At 38.7% G+C, this 18,243-nt stretch overlaps 1 protein-coding gene across 3 annotated transcripts in view; it reads left to right on the top strand.

Annotated features, from left to right (window-relative positions):
* GABRA3 (gamma-aminobutyric acid type A receptor subunit alpha3) overlaps positions 1–18,243 on the top strand; it is a 240,400-nt gene that overhangs the window by 203,976 nt on the left and 18,181 nt on the right. For all 3 annotated transcript variants that reach the window (XM_021674574.2, XM_064371487.1, XM_064371486.1), the window contains exons 7-8: positions 1,461–1,604; positions 11,732–11,884. In XM_021674574.2, the coding sequence (XP_021530249.1) occupies positions 1,461–1,604; positions 11,732–11,884 (297 nt within the window). The remainder of the gene's footprint in view (positions 1–1,460; positions 1,605–11,731; positions 11,885–18,243) is intronic.

Raw genomic sequence — 18,243 nt, 5'->3', positions numbered from 1 at the left:
ATCGGCAGATTCACCAGAAATTATTTGCTTTGTCATAAAAGGTTTATATACAGTATATTGGGAGTATAGTAGTTGCCACCATGAGCTGGAGGAGCCCCTCATCCCCTTTGGCTTGAACAACAGGCAGCTCAAAACTTGGAGGAAAAGTGTGCATATAGTATGTGGCCAGCTTCCCTTTATGATCCTGGGTGACTAAGTTAGGGCAAGTGCTCACCCTAGATATAAAATCCATGGTGGAAAGAATTAATCATGTTAGGGAAGGAATCAGCTCTTTTCTTTAATATATTGACTAAAATTAAGTAACCCCACCTCATTCCTCACCATTTCCCTTACTCGCACCCCTGTTAAAATTAATCTATACAAATTCTGTACTTGGCATTGGAATTCTAAATACAAGTCTTGACACTAATGCTGATGCAGAAGAAAAGGTGTCAGATGTCTAGTTTGCATATCAAAATGTTAAGAAAATTAATTATTATAATTTCAATTTGGAATTTTTCTTTTTTAACTTAAAATATTACCAGTTTGAATTTTTGCTTTCTCTCATATGCTCACCACATAATTAATTATTTTTTATTACTTTTCTGTCAGCTTGTTTTTGTGACAACTAGCCTGTTTTACTTATTCAAGGTACCTCTGTGTTAGTCTGTTTTGCTTTGCAGTAAAGGAATACCTGAAGCTGGGTAATTTATAAAGAAAAGGGTTTTATTTGGTTCTTGGTTTGGGGAGGAGGGGCTGTACAAGGAGCATGGAGCCAGCATCTGATTTTTGTAAGGACCTCAGGAACCTTTTGTTCATGATGAAAGGCAAAGGGAGCCAGCGTGTCACATGAAAAGAGGGAGCAAGAGAAAGATGAAGGTGCAAGGATCCTTTAAAATAATCAGATAGGCTGTGAACTAATACAGCAAGAATTCACTCATTACTGGAGTGGGGATGGCACCAAGCCATTTGTGAGGGATCTGCCTCCACGACTCAAACACCTCCCACTGGGTCCCACTTCCAACACTGGGGTTCACATTTTAACATAAGAATTACAGTGGTCAAATATCCAAATTATGTCAACCTCTCTGGCTCCTGTAGGCGTTTGAGTCTGTGACATCTACATGAGATAATATTTTAGCCATTCCTAAACCCTGCCCCTACTGTCTACTCTCCAACAGAAGGAAAAGTTTATTGGCAGTCTAGAAGATAGTCACTGAAGTGTGAGACCACTTTGGGTTCATTTCTATGTACACAGCATATACTACAGTAGCTATTCAATGAGGATTCATTGGATGAAAGGATGGATACATGGATGGATAGATGGAGGGATGGATGGATGTACTTCAGTTGAAGACAGACCACATACCCAGAACTCTTTGAAGATGGAAATTTTATTTCAATCTCATTGCAGTTTAGTATCAAGGGTAATCATTCTCTGTTTCCTTCAACTTCTCTTTATTGACCCTTCTCTGCCTTAGATGCCTATACAACAGCGGAAGTGGTTTATTCTTGGACTCTTGGAAAGAACAAATCTGTGGAAGTGGCACAGGATGGCTCTCGCTTGAACCAGTATGACCTGCTGGGCCATGTTGTTGGGACAGAGATAATCCGGTCTAGTACAGGTATTTAACTTATTTTATTAACAAATATTGCTGTAACTTGTACCGCATGCCAGTCAATGTTCTAAGTGCTTATAACTTATTTAATCTTCAAAACAATGTTGTGATATAGTTAATATTATCATGAGAAAATTATTATCAGTAATTTGCTCCATGTCACAGTTATGCAATGGCAAAACCAAAATGAACACTTTGCAGATTGGCTCCCCAGACCATCCTCTTAACCACAATAGCCTGCTGCCTCTTGGAGAGTGGTACAGAAAGTGAAGGGTATTCTGGTTGGAGTATGAGAAGAGAAAGCAAATGGAGGCCATGGTGGGTGAAGAGCTGAGCTTTGGTCCTAAAGATTTCATTAAAATATTTGCTTAACTCAGCCCATGCTGAGGTGGCACATTAATAATCCCAGAAAAGGTCAAGTACACAGCCCCGATGTCCAGGAAGTAGTCATAGAATTATTTTCCTAAGTGGATCACCTAACTTAGAATAAAAGCTTAGTTGGCAAAACCTGCTAGGTCTTATCAATAGCTAACACTTTGATATTGACAAATGGAACTAAAGTTTTGTTCTGTGGCCTTAAGTCTGTCCCTTTGAAAATGGCCCCTGACCAGTTCAAGGGGCCTGAGGCATGATATATTCTGAATCTCAACTAACCTTAGAATATTTGCCAAAATTGAATATATACTGGGGTCCACATATCACATAATGTTTTTGCTATGAAATATAAAAGCTTTCAACATTAATTTTCACGCAACAATTGTCTCTGTGACTCCACAATTATAAATGTCCTTTTATCTCATTATCTAAGCATATGTTGTTCCCCCTTGTGATGTCACAGTCTATCATCTTCTCTGCCCCCTGCTCTCCCTCCACCTCAAAATCAGGGGAGAGTGTCTAAAAAAAATTGACATTTGAAATGGAGTTGAAGGGCAAACAGGATTTAGAGATCTAGAATTAGTGTGGGGAAAGGCTATTCTTGACAAAGACAATACTGAGATGTCAAAAGTCCAGAAAGATGAGAGAACATGGGTTTTGGGGAGGCTGAAAGCTGTTCAGAGTAAGATGCAGAAGGGATAGGGAGTGTAGGGCTGCGGGGCTGGGTGGGCTGTTCTACAGGGTCCTGGAGTCATGTGTGGCAGGCCTCCACCTGGACCAGTCCAAGTGGCATAGGTAGGCAAGGTGCAGTTGGCTCCAATCTGAAGAGTCCCTTCCCTCCAACAGGTGAGCATTGCTGCTGCGGTCAAGTGCCTGGCTTTGGCAGAAGCAGTAGAGATGGCCAGCAGTGGGAGTGTCTGGGCCACCTGGGCCCCGTCCCTGTGACCGAGGAGTGCTCCTGGCCATCGTGCATTGGCTTACCTGGGCCACTGTGTGGCCGGGGCTCAGAGCCCTGGGAGTGTGGCCAGAGCTAGACAGAGACTCATCCCTGGCTCACTCTGCTGAAGGTGAAGCAGGGGCATTGATACACTTTTCCTGCACTAGCTGCACAGGTGCTGCCAGGCTCTAGGGCCCTGATCCTGGGACTGTGAAAGGAAGGATGGAGAGAAGCCATCAACAGGTCTCACATACACTCCTGTCCTCTCATGTCTCCACTGGACCCTTTACATGTGTGAGCAGAGAAGCTAGCCTCCTGCTTCCAGAGATGCCACCACCACTGCTACTGCCTCCTTTCCCCTCCCGTTCCCACCCCAGTTTAAGGAAGAGAGGAAGGAGGCCCTGGGATGAGGGTGAGGCTGCAGCACCCATAGCCCAAAGCAGTGCACAGCACAGCTGGGCCCTAGAGGCTGAGGGCCTGCCTTTGCTGTTGCAGGGATTTTCTCCTTGGAGAGAGCAAGCAAGAGAAGTCCCTGCATCCGTTCACTCTCCTCATCTCCCCATCCATCCTGGGCACTGCCGGCCTGGCATCAACTCTTGAGACCAATTTTTGGCTGCCCAAGCAGACCCTACTCTCACTTCATTTGGGTAAACCGCTGTTGGTCTTATCTTTAGACACAGAAGATAACGTTCATGACAGGAAAATTAGAACTACACAGAGGAGCAAATACTGGAAATTAAAATACTTTTTGTTTCCGCTATCTAGAAATATCTTAGAAGATATGGGTACATTAACTGATTATTTTACATTTGGTACAAAAGATGGCTCCCTCTGCATTTTCTATATAAATATGTTTTTATGTAAATGGGACCAAAGTATCGATATTTATAAGCTGATTTTTATTTCATTTTATATTATAAATGTGTTTTTGTGTCACTAAATGCACAGAATCCAAGTAAAATGCACACAAGGTTTAGTAAAATATGTTAGCAGTTAGAATGAACACACCACACATTTATTATTACTTATTTTGGTTACTTAAAAGAACAATTATAGTGAAAAGCCTTCCTGCCATGCCAGAGCATAGTTGACAATGATGATATGCCGTGTTGTCACTGGGAACTGTAGCATTTCATTATGAAACTCATTAAAATAGTATATTTTTGTTAATGTCCTCATATAGAGGGATCACAATTTGTTTAAACAGTCATCTACTATTATATTCTGTTTTAATGCTATAAACAACACTGTAAACACCCTTCTTTTCCATAAAGCATTTCGTTCCTGTGTAATTATCTGCCTAGGATACAGACATGATACTGAGATTGCTATTTCAGAAAGTAGACACATTAAAAAAATTGATACATGTTGACAAACTGCTGTTCTGAAAGGTTAAAGAATTCACACTCCCGTTATCAGTGTATGAGCATGCCAATTTCCCCTCACCCTTGCCAACACAGGTATTATGGGTTGAATTGTGTCCCCTGAAAAGATATGTTTAAGTCCTAACCCACAATACCTCAGAATGTGACCTTATTTGGAAACAGGGTCACTGCAGATGTAATTAGTTACGATAAAGTCATACTGCAGTAGAGTGGGCCCTAATCCAATATGACTGGTGTCCTTATAAAATGGGGAAATTGGGACATAGAGACACACACACACAGGTGCATGTGTGCACATGGAGAACACTATGTGAACATGAAGGCAGAGATTGGAGTGATGCTTCTATTAGTTGAGGAACACCAAGATTGCCAGAAAACAACCTGAAGGTAGGAAGAGGCAAAGAAGGATTTCCCTACAGTTTTCAGAGGGCGTGCTGTCCTGATGACACCTCAATATCAGACTTCAACCTGCAGAAATGTGAAAGAATACATTTGTTTTGTTTTAACCCATGCAAAGCGTGGTAATTTGTTATGGCAGCCCTAGAAAACTAATGCAACAAGATATTGTCATTGTTTTCTTATTGTTTATCAAAGTAATACATGGATATGGTGGTAGAATTAATCATGATCAATTTTTGAGCATGTAATATGTGCCAAGCATTTCACTGTGCGCATGTATTAACTCATTTAACCCTTGAACAACAGTCTTAAGTAGGTGGTGGTATTATCTGAGGCTTATTGATAAGGAAATCAGGGCTCAGACAGATTAAATAATTTTCTGAGTCACACAGTTAGTAAGTCGTGGAGCAAGATTTGGAAACAAGGCAGCAAACTTGCTCCAGAATCTATACACATAAAAACGACATGGACCACTCCCTTTTTACTTTTCATTTAGTAGGAAGGATGGAAGGAAGGAAGGAAGGCAGGAAGAAAGGTAGGTGGAGGGAAGAAGGAGATAAAAGAAAAGAGAATCAAATAACAGAAAGGTATATACTGAAAAGGAGCAGTTTCTATCTTAACCATTTATGGTTTACTTCTGTTGGTTCCCTCTATAGTTCTAAATAATGTGCTTATACTGCTATTTTTCACCTTTAGAGATGAAATATCGATTCCCTACTCTAAGGTATATGAGTAGTTATCTCACTTCCATTGCTCCTACCTTTTCTTTCCTCCAAGTCTTGATAGCTGGATCAAATAGTTATCTATATTTATTCTATCAACCCTTCTGTCCCCATATCCTCCTCTCTTTCTTCCAACTTCTTCCAGCTAAAAGTTTGCTTTCATTGCAGAAACAGATTAAAATTTGCGCTTAGTTCTTGTGGTAGGGAGAATAGTGGTCCCCCAAAAGATGTCCACATCCTATTCCCTAGAACCTGTGAACATGTTAGGTTACATGGAAAGTGAGGATTAATGTTCCTAATCAGTTGATTTCAAAATAAAGAGATTATTCTGGATTATTCAAGTGGGCATAATGTAACCATGAGTGTCCTTATAAGGAGAGGCAGGAAGACCAGAGTAAAAAAGAAAATGGGTAGAAGATATTTTACAACTGGCTTGAAAGATGACAAATGGGGCCACAACCCCAGAAATGTGGATTATCTAGAGAAGCCAAAAAAGACAAGAAAATCTCTTCTTCCCTAGAGTCACCAGAAATTAATGAAGCCTCACCCACATCCTGATTTTAGGACCCCGAGACCCACTTTAGACTTCTGACCTTCAGAAGTGTAAGAGTATAAATTTGTGCTGTCTTAAGCCAACAAATGTGGGGTAATTTGATAAAGTACCAATCAATAGGAAACTAATACAGTTCTATATCCCTAATTAAGCTTTCAATACTTTCTCCGTAGATTGATTTAAAAAGCTCAAAACCCGCAAGGGACATTTGTATTACTGTGACTGTGTAAATACTGCCTTTTGTCGGGATTGCATTTCTCCTTTAAGGACCTACCACCCACTTAAATTTCCCTAGTTTTATATGGGAAGACCCTTCAGTGTATTTTAGAAAAAGGCACTCTGGTTATTTTTCTTTTGACCGGGAGAGTAAACATCTTGATACAGTCATTGTGCCTATGGAGGTAGGGCTTGTAATTTACCAGGTTCAGATCTGTAATTAATGCTCCTGTTTTCCGTTTCCATTCTTGAGACCCTCTCTCTTTGTCCCTGCAGCCTCCAGGTCTGTGTCCTCTCTGGGCGTTGCCAGCAGGGACCTCCATTGTAAGCTGAGCTCCTGCTGCTGCTTCCCATCTACACTGATGCCTGCTTTCTCCATCAGCACTTTCTGAATTCCAAAATTCTCTTGAGCTCTTTCATTCATTCTTTCCTGTCGTTTTCTTTCTTATGGGTTTGTTTATTCTATTTTATTGTCTTCACTGGCACTTGATGAAGTCTTAAGAGAAAGAGGAGGTAAATGTTGGTGCTCAGTTTGCTATATGAATACGACAGCCTTCCAACATTTTTTGGAACTGCATTATTTCCATTTTTAAAATTTACATCTCAAATATATCTGGAGTTTTATTTTTGGTTTGCACTATGAGGTAACCAAATGTTCCAATATCCATTAGTGAATAATCTAGTGTTTCCTCATTGATATGAGATGCTGCTTTTATCAGATACTAAATTCACATGTGTGCACACAAATACACATGCAAACATTTAAGCCTGTGTTAGTATTTATTATTCTTTTTCATTGTCTATTTTTATATGTATCAAATTAGTTTAATTATTGTAGATAAATGTTTTCAAACTATGTATATATACATACACACACACACACACACACACACACACACAGTATTTCTAGGAAGATACACAAGGGGTTGTTAATTGTGTTTACCTAAAGGAAGGAGATGTGAAATGAGTAATTTGGGGACAGATGTGGGAGAGACGTTTTTCTGCGCTTACTTTTATACCTATTGATTTAGGAACCATATAAATATTATTACCTCACATATATGTGTATTGTTTTTATTGTGACCATAAATTACGTGCATTTTTTTCTAAATTCTGCATACACTCTTCCATGTAGGGTCTAGCATGAATGGAAATCTGGGCCAGAGAAAGTACCCATAATCCATGGTTGTTCTGATTGGTATGGCTGGCTTTCTCTCCAAATGCCGTCAGTCCTCAGTATAAAGTAGCTTCAAGCAGTGGCCGTCTGTTCTTTGCTCCAGCTTCAAACATATATTAAATAACTGAATGAAATTCCACAAAGTCTGTATCTAGTTGTTGACGCCATCCCCTAATTTGGGAAATTATTACATTAATTTTCTAAAAAGATAGTTTGGGCCGGGCGCGGTGGCTCAAGCCTGTAATCCCAGCACTTTGGGAGGCCGAGGCGGGTGGATCACGAGGTCAAGAGATCGAGACCATCCTGGTCAACATGGTGAAACCCCGTCTCTACTAATACAAAAAATTAGCTGGGCACGGTGGTGCGTGCCTGTAATCCCAGCTACTCAGGAGGCTGAGGCAGGAGAATTGCCTGAACCCAGGAGGCGGAGGTTGCGGTGAGCCGAGATCGCGCCATTGCACTCCAGTCTAGGTAACAAGAGCGAAACTCCGTCTCAAAAAAATAAATAAATAAATAAAAAGATAGTTTGGATGTATGATCCTTATTTATCAATCTTTCCTAGAAATTTGATTACTTTCAGAATGACAGTTTTATTATTATTATCATTGCATATATTATTTCTTTAAATGTATAGCACAGGTAAGTAAAGATGCATAAAATAAGACAAAGAAAAATCAGAGAGATGGAGATAAAAAGAAAACAGGAGGCAAGGTAAAGGACAAGGAATAGAGATAGATGGAAAAATACCCAAGATGGATTTAAGAAAATATATCCACTTACTTTTTATGATGAGTTAATTTGCCAAGCTAAAAAACCCTCTTGTGTGTTTCAAAACCTTAGAAACTAGCTAAGTTGTGAATGTGTTTTACACTCTATCCTCAAATACTTCACATTGAACACAGATGGAGTTTAATAGGCTGGAGTGAAAAGGCAGGAGAAAATTCCCCCAAATCACTTAAAGGGTCATCCTTCATAGTAAGAAAGACAGAGAGACTCAGCAATAGGGGCAAGGAGGGAGATACTCTAACAAATCTACTTTAGAAAAATATATTCAGTTATGTAAAGCATTATTTAGCTAAACTGTTCTGCATTTCTGATACATAGATAATGAGTGATTTGTGAATACATATGCATTGTATGTTTTATATTGTACCCTTGAATATTTCACATACAACACACAACACAGATGGTACATAATGAGCTTAATAAGCTGGGACACAAGGGTGGAAGTGGGATGGAGGGAATTGTTAAAATCTTCCAATTTGATTAAAAGCTTTGGTTCTCTCTTTGGCAGGGAAGAAGATATATAGAGATAAAAATATCAGAGTGTGTTTAAGAAAACAGATTGAGTTAATTGACATAATAATAATTTGCTAAGCTTTCTAAAAGTCTGCTTGTAAGTTCCAACCATAGAAATGATATAAGTTGTGAATACCTGTAAATATACAAAAATGTCTTTCCATTGTCCCTTTTACAATTTCACACTGGACCCAGATAGTCTGCAATACAAGGACAGAAACAAGAGAAAACTTCCCAACTTAGCAAAAGGTGTCAGTTCTTACTAAAGAGAATTCCTTTCACCTCTTCAGAAGAGAGACACTAAGACAGAAAGAGAAAGAAGTATAGAAAAGGAGAGGATTAAGAAAATCAATGTGTTCAACTGTTTTGAGTCAGTTATTCAAAACAAATGGTTAATTTGATAATCTTTTGAAAAGTCCATTTGCTTTGCCTTTTAGAGCCACAGAATGTAATTATGAATATTTATTACCTGTTTTATATATTAAATATTTTACATGATCAGAGTTAGCATTAATAAGTAGGATTTGGAAATGTGAGACTAAGATGGTAAAGAGAGGAAATTGCCTAAGCTAATCAAAGTCCAAATCTCATGGAAAACAAATCCCCAATACCTTCTCAGTGGGGAGAGTGAAGGAAAGGGAAAGGACAGAAAAAAGTAGAGGTGGACATACACAGAAGATAAAACAAAAAAAGAAAAGAATTGAAAAAAAAAGAAGAGAGAGAAAGAGAAAGAAAAGAGATAGGAACTCCAAAGTTGTAATTTTTAATTTGCTAAATTAAAAATAAGCCTACTTGTATTTTTTTGTGTTCACATAAACAAGCTGAGATGTGAACACATACTATGGATTGCATATGGAGGCTTGAATGACCAGATGCTGCTTCCTAGGTTTAGCTACAAGGGAGTGGGTGGAGTAGAAAAGTGGGAAATTGCCTTAATTGGGAATTCTGCCAAAACCAAATGTGGGTGGAGGAAGAGAGGTGAAAAATAAGAAGCTCTGATAAGAGTGCTATTAGAGCAGTCAGATTGCAAGAGTCTTTGGGGACTATTTTGGAGACTCTGGCTTTAACTCTTTGAGAGATGGTAAACCATTGGACGGTCTTGAACAGAAGACAGACAAGATATGACTTATGTTTTAATAAGATCATTTGTGGCATGATCTATGAATGCATTGAAGAGGAGTCAAGGACAGAGCAAGGAGACCAGTTCGAAAGCTATTACAGTTCTCTAGGTGAGGCCTGATGACAGCTTAGACCAGCGTGGTAGCAGTAGATGTGGTGAGAAGTGGTCAAATTATGGATATATTTTGGAGAAAGAACTGGAAGAATTGGCTGACTGATTGATTTTGTGTGTGTTATCTGTGTGAGAGAGAGAGTGAAAGAAGGAGGGGGAGAGAGTGAGTGAAAGAGAGAGAAAGAGAACATGGTGGGGTTGAGAAGTCAGTGGAAAGTCTCTTAGGTGAGACATTTTGAATGGGAACATGGGATGGGGAAAGTGAAAACCAAAATCTTGGTTTTCATGTTAAGTCAAGATGCTTATTAGATCCCAAAGTAGTGATGTCTAATATATAAATCTTAGAGTTGAGTAGAGAACCTTAAGGCTCCTGTAATAAAGTACCACAAACTGTAACTTAACAGAAATGTGTGTCACATTTCTTAAGGCTAGACGTCTCAAATCAAAGCATCAGCATGGTTGTGTCTTTCTAGAGATTCTGAGGGGAGAATCTGTCCCTCGTCTCTCCCTAGCTTCTGGTGGTGGCTGCAATCCTTGGCGTTCCTTGGCTCGCAGCTGCACCACTCCAATCTCTGCCTGTTGTTGTCACATGGCCTTCTCCCTGTATGTCTGTGTTTTCACACGGTGCTCTCCTGTCTTACAAGGACCCCAGTTGTGTTGGATGAGGGGCCCACCCTACTCCAGTACTGCATGACCTCATCTTAAGTAACTACATTCACAATAACACTATTTCAAAACAAGGCCACAGTCTGAGGTAACAGGGGCTAGGGCTTCAGTATATCTTTGTTCAACCCATAACAAGTAGGAAGCCCTGGTAGAAGATATACATTGGGGAGTTATTAGAGATTAAGGTATTAAAGGCACAGGCTGGATGAGAATGGCCAGTGTCTGAGTGAGACAAAAAAGAAGTACAAGTGCAATTTTGACATCCTCAAATGTTTAGAAATTAAAAGGTCAGCAAAGGAGGCTTTGGAGGAGTGGTCTGTGAAGTAGGAGAGAAACCAGAAAATCATCATGGCATAGAGGTTCTGTGAAGAGAGTGATTACAAGAGGGGTAAAGGATCAACTGCTTAAAGTGCTGCTGACAAATCCAGTAAGAGGGAGAATTGACTAATGGATTTAACAACATGGGGTAATTATTAGTACCCATCTCATAGAGCTTTTAGGAGGATATAAAGTTAACACTCCACAAACACTCAGAAAATATTTTGGCACACAGTAAAAGTGCAATAAGTGCTCACTCTTATTTTAGAAGTGGGATAATGTAGGTTAGCTCACATTCTGCTATGTGAACTTTTGGGTCTAACCAAGTAAGTCCATTAGAACAGCAGAGCATAATAGTTAAAAAGCATAAACTATGGACAACCTTGGGCTTTACTACTTACTAGCTGGTTAACCTTATGCAAGTTGCTCCATCTCTCCTTGCCTTAGTTTCTTGACCTACAAAATGAGGATAACAATAGTACCTACCTCATAGGGTTCTTGTGATGATTAAATATCTTATAATGTTAAAGTGCTAAGAGTGCCTATCACACAGCAACTGCTGTAGATTATTATTTTTATTATTATTTAAATAAGAACATTAATTTACTTGAATGAACTTGTCTCAAAATTGTTTTGAGCAAGCTGTATTGGTACACCGATAGCATTGTTTTTTCACACACAAAAAAACACACAGTTTTGTGATTATTAAAGGGCTCTGATTACATGAACTTGGGAGGTGCTGAAATACCTTGTCTTGAATATAAGATTAAGGAGCTTTGTGAATTGAATCGGGGCCCAACTTAATTTAACAATGTTTATGTAGCTACTTACTGCCTAATTTTACTCTCTCTCTAGGAGAATATGTCGTCATGACAACCCACTTCCATCTCAAGCGAAAAATTGGCTACTTTGTGATCCAGACGTACTTGCCATGTATCATGACTGTCATTCTGTCACAAGTGTCGTTCTGGCTCAACAGAGAGTCTGTTCCTGCCCGCACAGTATTTGGTGAGTGATAATTTATGGAGCGTAAGGGAAAGTTTTATCATGGAGAGTCACAGTAGAGGTGAGAAAGGTGGAAGAATAATTCCTGGAGAGAATGGGAGAAATGCCCGAGCTTAACAGTAGCAACTGAATCATCAGTCCACGGAGCTTTAGACAACTGAAGTCTTAAGGAGGAAGTTAGAATAAGAAGATAGTGAAATTTCAGTAAGATACTGAAATGCTTCCTGTCTCAGTCCTGCTTGCCCCAAAAACTGGAGAGGGAATTATCCTTTAGTGAAAAAGAGAGGAATTTAGTGCACAGAGTGGAGAATTTAAAGGGTTAGAAACCAAGCTGTCAACAGAGTATTGGATTGTGGGCTTTGTTAAGATCCACCTTTTTTGTGTGTCTGTCTTTTCTGCTTCTTCTCTAGTCTTTTTGAAAGTGTGAATTATCTGATATTCTGTAAAGGCCACACAAGGTTTAAAGACTTTCTTAATAGTACCCACAATCAAAGGCATTTTCTTCATCATGAGTATACTGATATCTAGGAATACATTTGCATATCATTAGCACTTTTCCTCACAGACTTAAAACATATAAAACATTTCCTGCCTATTTTTCCCACTGTAGGCGATAAATATTTTTTTCAGCTACTAAACTGCCTCCATGGCGATGGCATGTGTTTCTACCAATATCCTGAAGTTTTACCAGGTAGTGAAATAAAAAGTAAATTATATTTTAGGAAGAAGTAGCATTGTAGGTCAGGTATAGTAGAAGATAGCAGTGGAGAAAGAGAAAGAATGACCTGTAAAGTAGGAAAAAGAAAGAATAATCAAATGTGATATCATGGAAGTCAAATCAGTAAAGTATTTCAAAAAGCAGAGAATACTCATGTGGGTTGAATTGTACTGAGTTTACATGAACTGCAGACAGAAACTGTCTGTTGGGTATTGTGAAACACTTGGCTGTTAGTGATCTTGAAAAGAACAGTTCTAGTGAAGTGGAGGGAGCAGAAGTTGTATGAGAGTGGATTAAATATGCTCACTTTGGGAAATATAGCAAATTAGATACCCTGAAAAAGCTTCCTTTATAAAATCCTAGAAAAGCTAGGTGAAACAGAAACCGTTCTTTTGTTTGTTTGTTTGTTTTTTGAGACGGTTTCACTCCTGTCACCCAGGCTGGACTGCAATGGTGTGTTCTTGACTCACTGCAACCTCTGCCTCTTGGATTCAAGCGATTCTCCTGCCTCAGCCTTCCAAGTAGCTGGGATTACAGGCACCCACCACCATGCTTGGCTACTTTTTTTTTTTTTTTTTTGTATTTTTAATAGAGATAGGGTTTCACCATGTTGGCCAGGCTGGTCTCAAACTCCCGAGTTTAAGAAATTAAAGGAAATACTCAGCGGCCCAAATGAAAGGACAAACTGAAAACTTGAGTGTTAATGATATGAACTGATACTGTTGTGGCAGGAAGATATGCAGATGGACTCCTGGTATTGGTAAACAAGAGTTTGACTTTTAAATTTATATAAGAAAGACATTTACAATTAAGATTGTGGTAGGCAGAATAATGGTCTCCAAACATACCCATATTCTAGTCCCTGGAACTTGTGAGTGTGACCTATACAGCAAAAATAACTTTGCAGTTGTGATTAACTAAAAGATTTTGAGATAGAGAGATTATTCTATATTATCTGGAATGGAGCCTAAATGCAATCACAGTATCCTTATAGAATAAGGCAGAAGGAGGTTTGACTATGGAGGAGAAAGCAGTGTGATGATAGAAGGATGAAAGATTTAAACATGCTCTGCTGTTGGCTTTGAAGAAAGAGGAAGGGGACCATGAGTGAAGGAATCTGTCTTACAGCTCTAGAAGCTGAAAAAGGTAATAGATTATTCCTTAGAGCCTCCAGAGGAGTCACCCTGCTGACACCTTGACACTGGACCAGTGAAACTAATTTCAGACTTCTAGCATCAAGAATTGTAAGAAGACATTTAGTTGTTTTAAGCAACTAAATTTGTGATAATTTGTTACATAAGCCAAAGGAAATTAATACAAGGACACGTCCTATAAATTCAATATCATTGAAGAGTTATGCTTTCAATGCAAGAGAGTACTAGAAAAATATACTTATCAGTGCAGAGGACAATAAAGAAGCATGTTTCTTTTGGCCTGGGCTTAGTGTGAAATATGGGGTTCCTTGATAATTCATTTTTTAATTCAAACTTGGCCTCATATTAATTTAGAATTGGTATTTACACTAATTGCATTGATATGAGAACCTGCAAGTTAAAATGTTAATATAAAAAATGATTACAAAACTTTTATGTAAGAATCAAAAGCAAGAAAGCCAATATATCTTTCTAAAAAAGAACAAAGTAGAGAGACCAGGAGTGGCAGCTCATGCCTGTAATCACAGCACTTTGAAAGGCTGAAGTGGGAGTACTGCTTGAGCCCAGGAATTCAAGACTAGCCTGGGTAACACAGGGAGACCTCATCTTAATTTTTTTTTTAATTAGCCAGGTGTGGTGGCACATCCCTGTGGTCCCGGCTACTCGGGGGACTGAGTTGAGATGATTGCTTGGGCCTGGGAGGTTGAGGCTGCCATGAGCCATGATCATGCCACTGCACCCCAGCCTGGGTAACAGAGTGAGACCCTATCTCAAAAGATTTTTAAGGAAAATAAGAAAGCCTAAAATACAGCCATATAGATGGACACTTGATTTATGATAAAGATGGCATGGTGGAGAATTAATTTGAGATTGATCATGGATTTAAATATAAAAACTGAAAATATGATTCTTAGAAGAAAATACAAGGAGTGTGGCGATTCCTCAAGGACCTAGAAATAGAAATTCCATCTGACCCAGCAATCCCATTACTGGGCATATATCCAAAGGATTATAAATCGTTCTACTATAAGGACACATGCACACGAATGTTCATTGCAGCACAGTTTACAATAGCAAAGACCTGGAACCAACCCAAATGCCCATCGATGATAGACTGGACAGGAAAAATGTGGCACATATACACCATGGAATATTATGCAGCCATTAAAAATGAGGAGTTCGCGTCCTTTGTAGGGACATGGATGAACCTGGAAACCATCATTCTCAGCAAACTGACACAAGAACACAAAACCAAACACCACATGTTCTCACTCATAGGAGGGTGTTGAACAAGGAGAACACATGGACACAGGGAGGGGAGCACTATACACGGGGGTCTGTTGCGGGGGAGTGGGGGGGATAGCGGGGGGGGAGTTGGGGAGGGATAGCATGGGGAGAAATGCCAGATATGGGTGAGGGGGAGGGAGGCAGCAAATCACACTGCCATGAATGCACCTATGCAACAACTTTGCATGTTTTTCACATGTACCCCAAAACCTAAAATGCAATAAAAAAATAAATAAAAATAAATAAATAAATAAATAAATAAATAAAAAATAATGTATCTTGCAAATTACTCCAAAAAGAAAAAAAAAAAAAAAGAAAATACAAGGCAATATTTTTGCATCCTTTAGGAAGCAGAAATTCCTTAGTTCACAAAAATATAACAATAAAGAAAATAACTAATAAATTGGACTTCATCAAAATTAAAAATTTCTGCTCATCGAAGGACAGCATTAAGAAAATGAAATGGCAAGCCATAGCCTGAGATAAAGCATACTATATCTGTGCAGACCTAACAAAATATATTTTGAAATATTTATATATTCTGAAAATATAAAACACTCCTAAAATTCAATAATAAAAACATGAAGAATCCAAATTTTTAAACAGGCAAAAGATGTGAACAGATTCTTCATCAAAGAATATATAGAAATGCCTATAATCATGTGAAAGAATCTTTAACATCATTTTTTTTTAATTAGAGAAATGTAAACTAAAACCTCATGGAGACATCATTTTAAATACTAGAATGGCTAAAATAAGCACTGAATGTATGAAATGGTAACAGTGGCTTGACCAATACATTTAAAATAAAATACTAGAACATAATGTAATATTTATACATTGAGATGGGGATATATGGAGATAAAATGTTTCAAGGACTTTCACTATCAGAGAAAATTGTTAAAGTATCAATTAATTTTATTTTTATTTTTATTTTTTGAGACAGAATCTGCAGTGGCATGAACTCGGCTCACTGCAACCTCAACCTCCTGGGTTCAAGCAATTCTCCTGCCTCAGCCTCCTGAGTCGCTGGGACTACAGGCATGCTCCACTGTGCCTGGCTAATTTTTGTATTTTTAGTTGAGACAGGGTTTCACCATTTTGGCCAGACTGCTCTGGAACTCCTGATCTTGTGATCCACCCACCTCTGCCTCCCAAAGTGCTGGGATTACAGGCGTGAGCCACTGCGCCTGGCTTAATGTTATTATTTTTTTTTAAGTGAAGGATGCATGCTGACTGAAACTCTCATACATCTGCTGGGAATGTTAAATGGTAAAATTACTTTAGAAAACAGTTTGGCAATGCCATATAAAGTTAAACATATGCTTACTATATAGTCTTGTAGTTCCATTCTTTAGGTATTTGCCAAGAGAAATGAAAGCATATACTCACACAGACTTACATGTAAATCATCCCAGTATCTTTATTCACAATAGTTGAACACGGGAAACAATCCAGATATCAATTACTGGGTGAATGAATAAACAAATTAGGTAATATCAATACAATGGAAGGCTACTATGAAATTAACAGGAACAAACCACAGATAGATGCAACAACATGGATGAACCTAAAAATACTATGCTGAATGGAAGAAGCCAGACACAAGTGAGTACATACTGTGAAATATTTATACGAAACTTGAAGAGAAAAATCTAATCCATAGCAAATGAAAGCACATTGGTGGTTACCTAAGACCAAGGAGGGGATGGTATGGGCACAAAGGAATCTTTGGGGAGGTGGGAGTATTCTACAGATGATACTTATGAAAAGGGCAGAAAGGGGTGTCACCAGATGGTAGACATCTCAAAAGAGCACTGGTAACTACACTGTGGTCCTGTAATGCTCTAAGAAGTAGATATCAAAGAAAATATGGATTGCACCTCTGGAGCTCTTGATTCTGAATTATCACCACATTTTGAGAACAAAAACAGTGTATTCAAGAGGAGAGTCAGGTTTCAGTTAAGACAAAAAGGGGGATACACATTCAGATAACAGGTTGAGAATATAGACTCCCCAGTCATAGAGTAGCAGAATTAGACAGTAAGAAGAGTTTGCAATAAAGAGTTTATAAGAATATGGGTGATAGGGTTAGATAGGACTTTGTAAAACAGAATTAAGCCTGACTGAAAGTGAATTAACAAATAGCCTTGCCCTTGTAGTGGTGTGTGGTGTCTGAGGTAAACAGATGTATGAAATGTGATCGATTCTGATTATCTCCTAGGGGGAGAATGGGTACTCGTTTTGAATGCTATGGTCTGAAATATCTAAATTTTTTATCCTTTAGACCTAACTCTGTATAAGGCACAAAAAGACAGTTAGTAATGCTGGAGAAAAGACAGTAAGAGCTACATTAATAATAATATATTTAATAATTACTGTAAGAAAAGTACAATACTAACTCTGATGGGAGCAAATGCGGTACAGTGGGCTAGTTGGCTGTTCCTGAGAATTAAAGTCGTTTCCACTCATCACAGATGCGGTTTGATATAAGAGACACATGCTATGAAGTAAGTGCACTAGAAGTGATCAAAGGAGACTAGAGAGGACAGTCAGTTCTACCTGAGCCTTTTCAGAAATGTTTTCTAGTCTTGAAAGAGAAGCACTGGTGACAGGCTGAATATCTTTTAAAATGCCAAGAATCTCTTTGTCCATCCATGAAGTGTACCAAAGGCTTGATTGAGGGCCCTATCAGCTCTGACTAGCTAAGAGCTTTCCATAAGTAGACAGTTTTAATTAAGCCCTAGAGACTAGAGCTCTAAAAATCTCTACTGAGACATGGCACAGAAACACTTATGTAACAATACAGTTCTCTTCATCTAAGCACTAGCAACACACTTCCATGAAGGTGTCAGAGTGGACAACTGCATTTGCTACTAACCATTAATGAGGTAACTTGTTTCTCCCATTAAGTAACTCCTTGCTCAGTGTGATCTGAAGGTTTCCATGGCCTGGATCCATTCTCACAGATTACCAGGTTACAGATTCAGATAGTTTGTTAATAAGTATTAGTTATGTGGCTGATTCCTTACATGGCTTAAAATGTGTTTTGACTAATCAGCCTTGATGACTCCCTGCCTAGTTTGTGCAAAGGTACTCCTTTAGGATACTTCTGGTGAAATTGTACTCAGTCTTTTCCAGTCTGGATTTTCATTTATATAGAAAATATATAAGTAAGGTGCTACAGCAGACCAAGATAGAAA

The sequence above is a fragment of the Aotus nancymaae genome, unplaced genomic scaffold (genome assembly GCF_030222135.1).
Source record: "Aotus nancymaae isolate 86718 unplaced genomic scaffold, 86718_ANA_hifiasm-v0.15.2.pri h1tg000138l, whole genome shotgun sequence".
Lineage (NCBI taxonomy): Eukaryota > Metazoa > Chordata > Mammalia > Primates > Aotidae > Aotus > Aotus nancymaae.
This window is presented reverse-complemented; position numbering and strand designations above follow the sequence as displayed.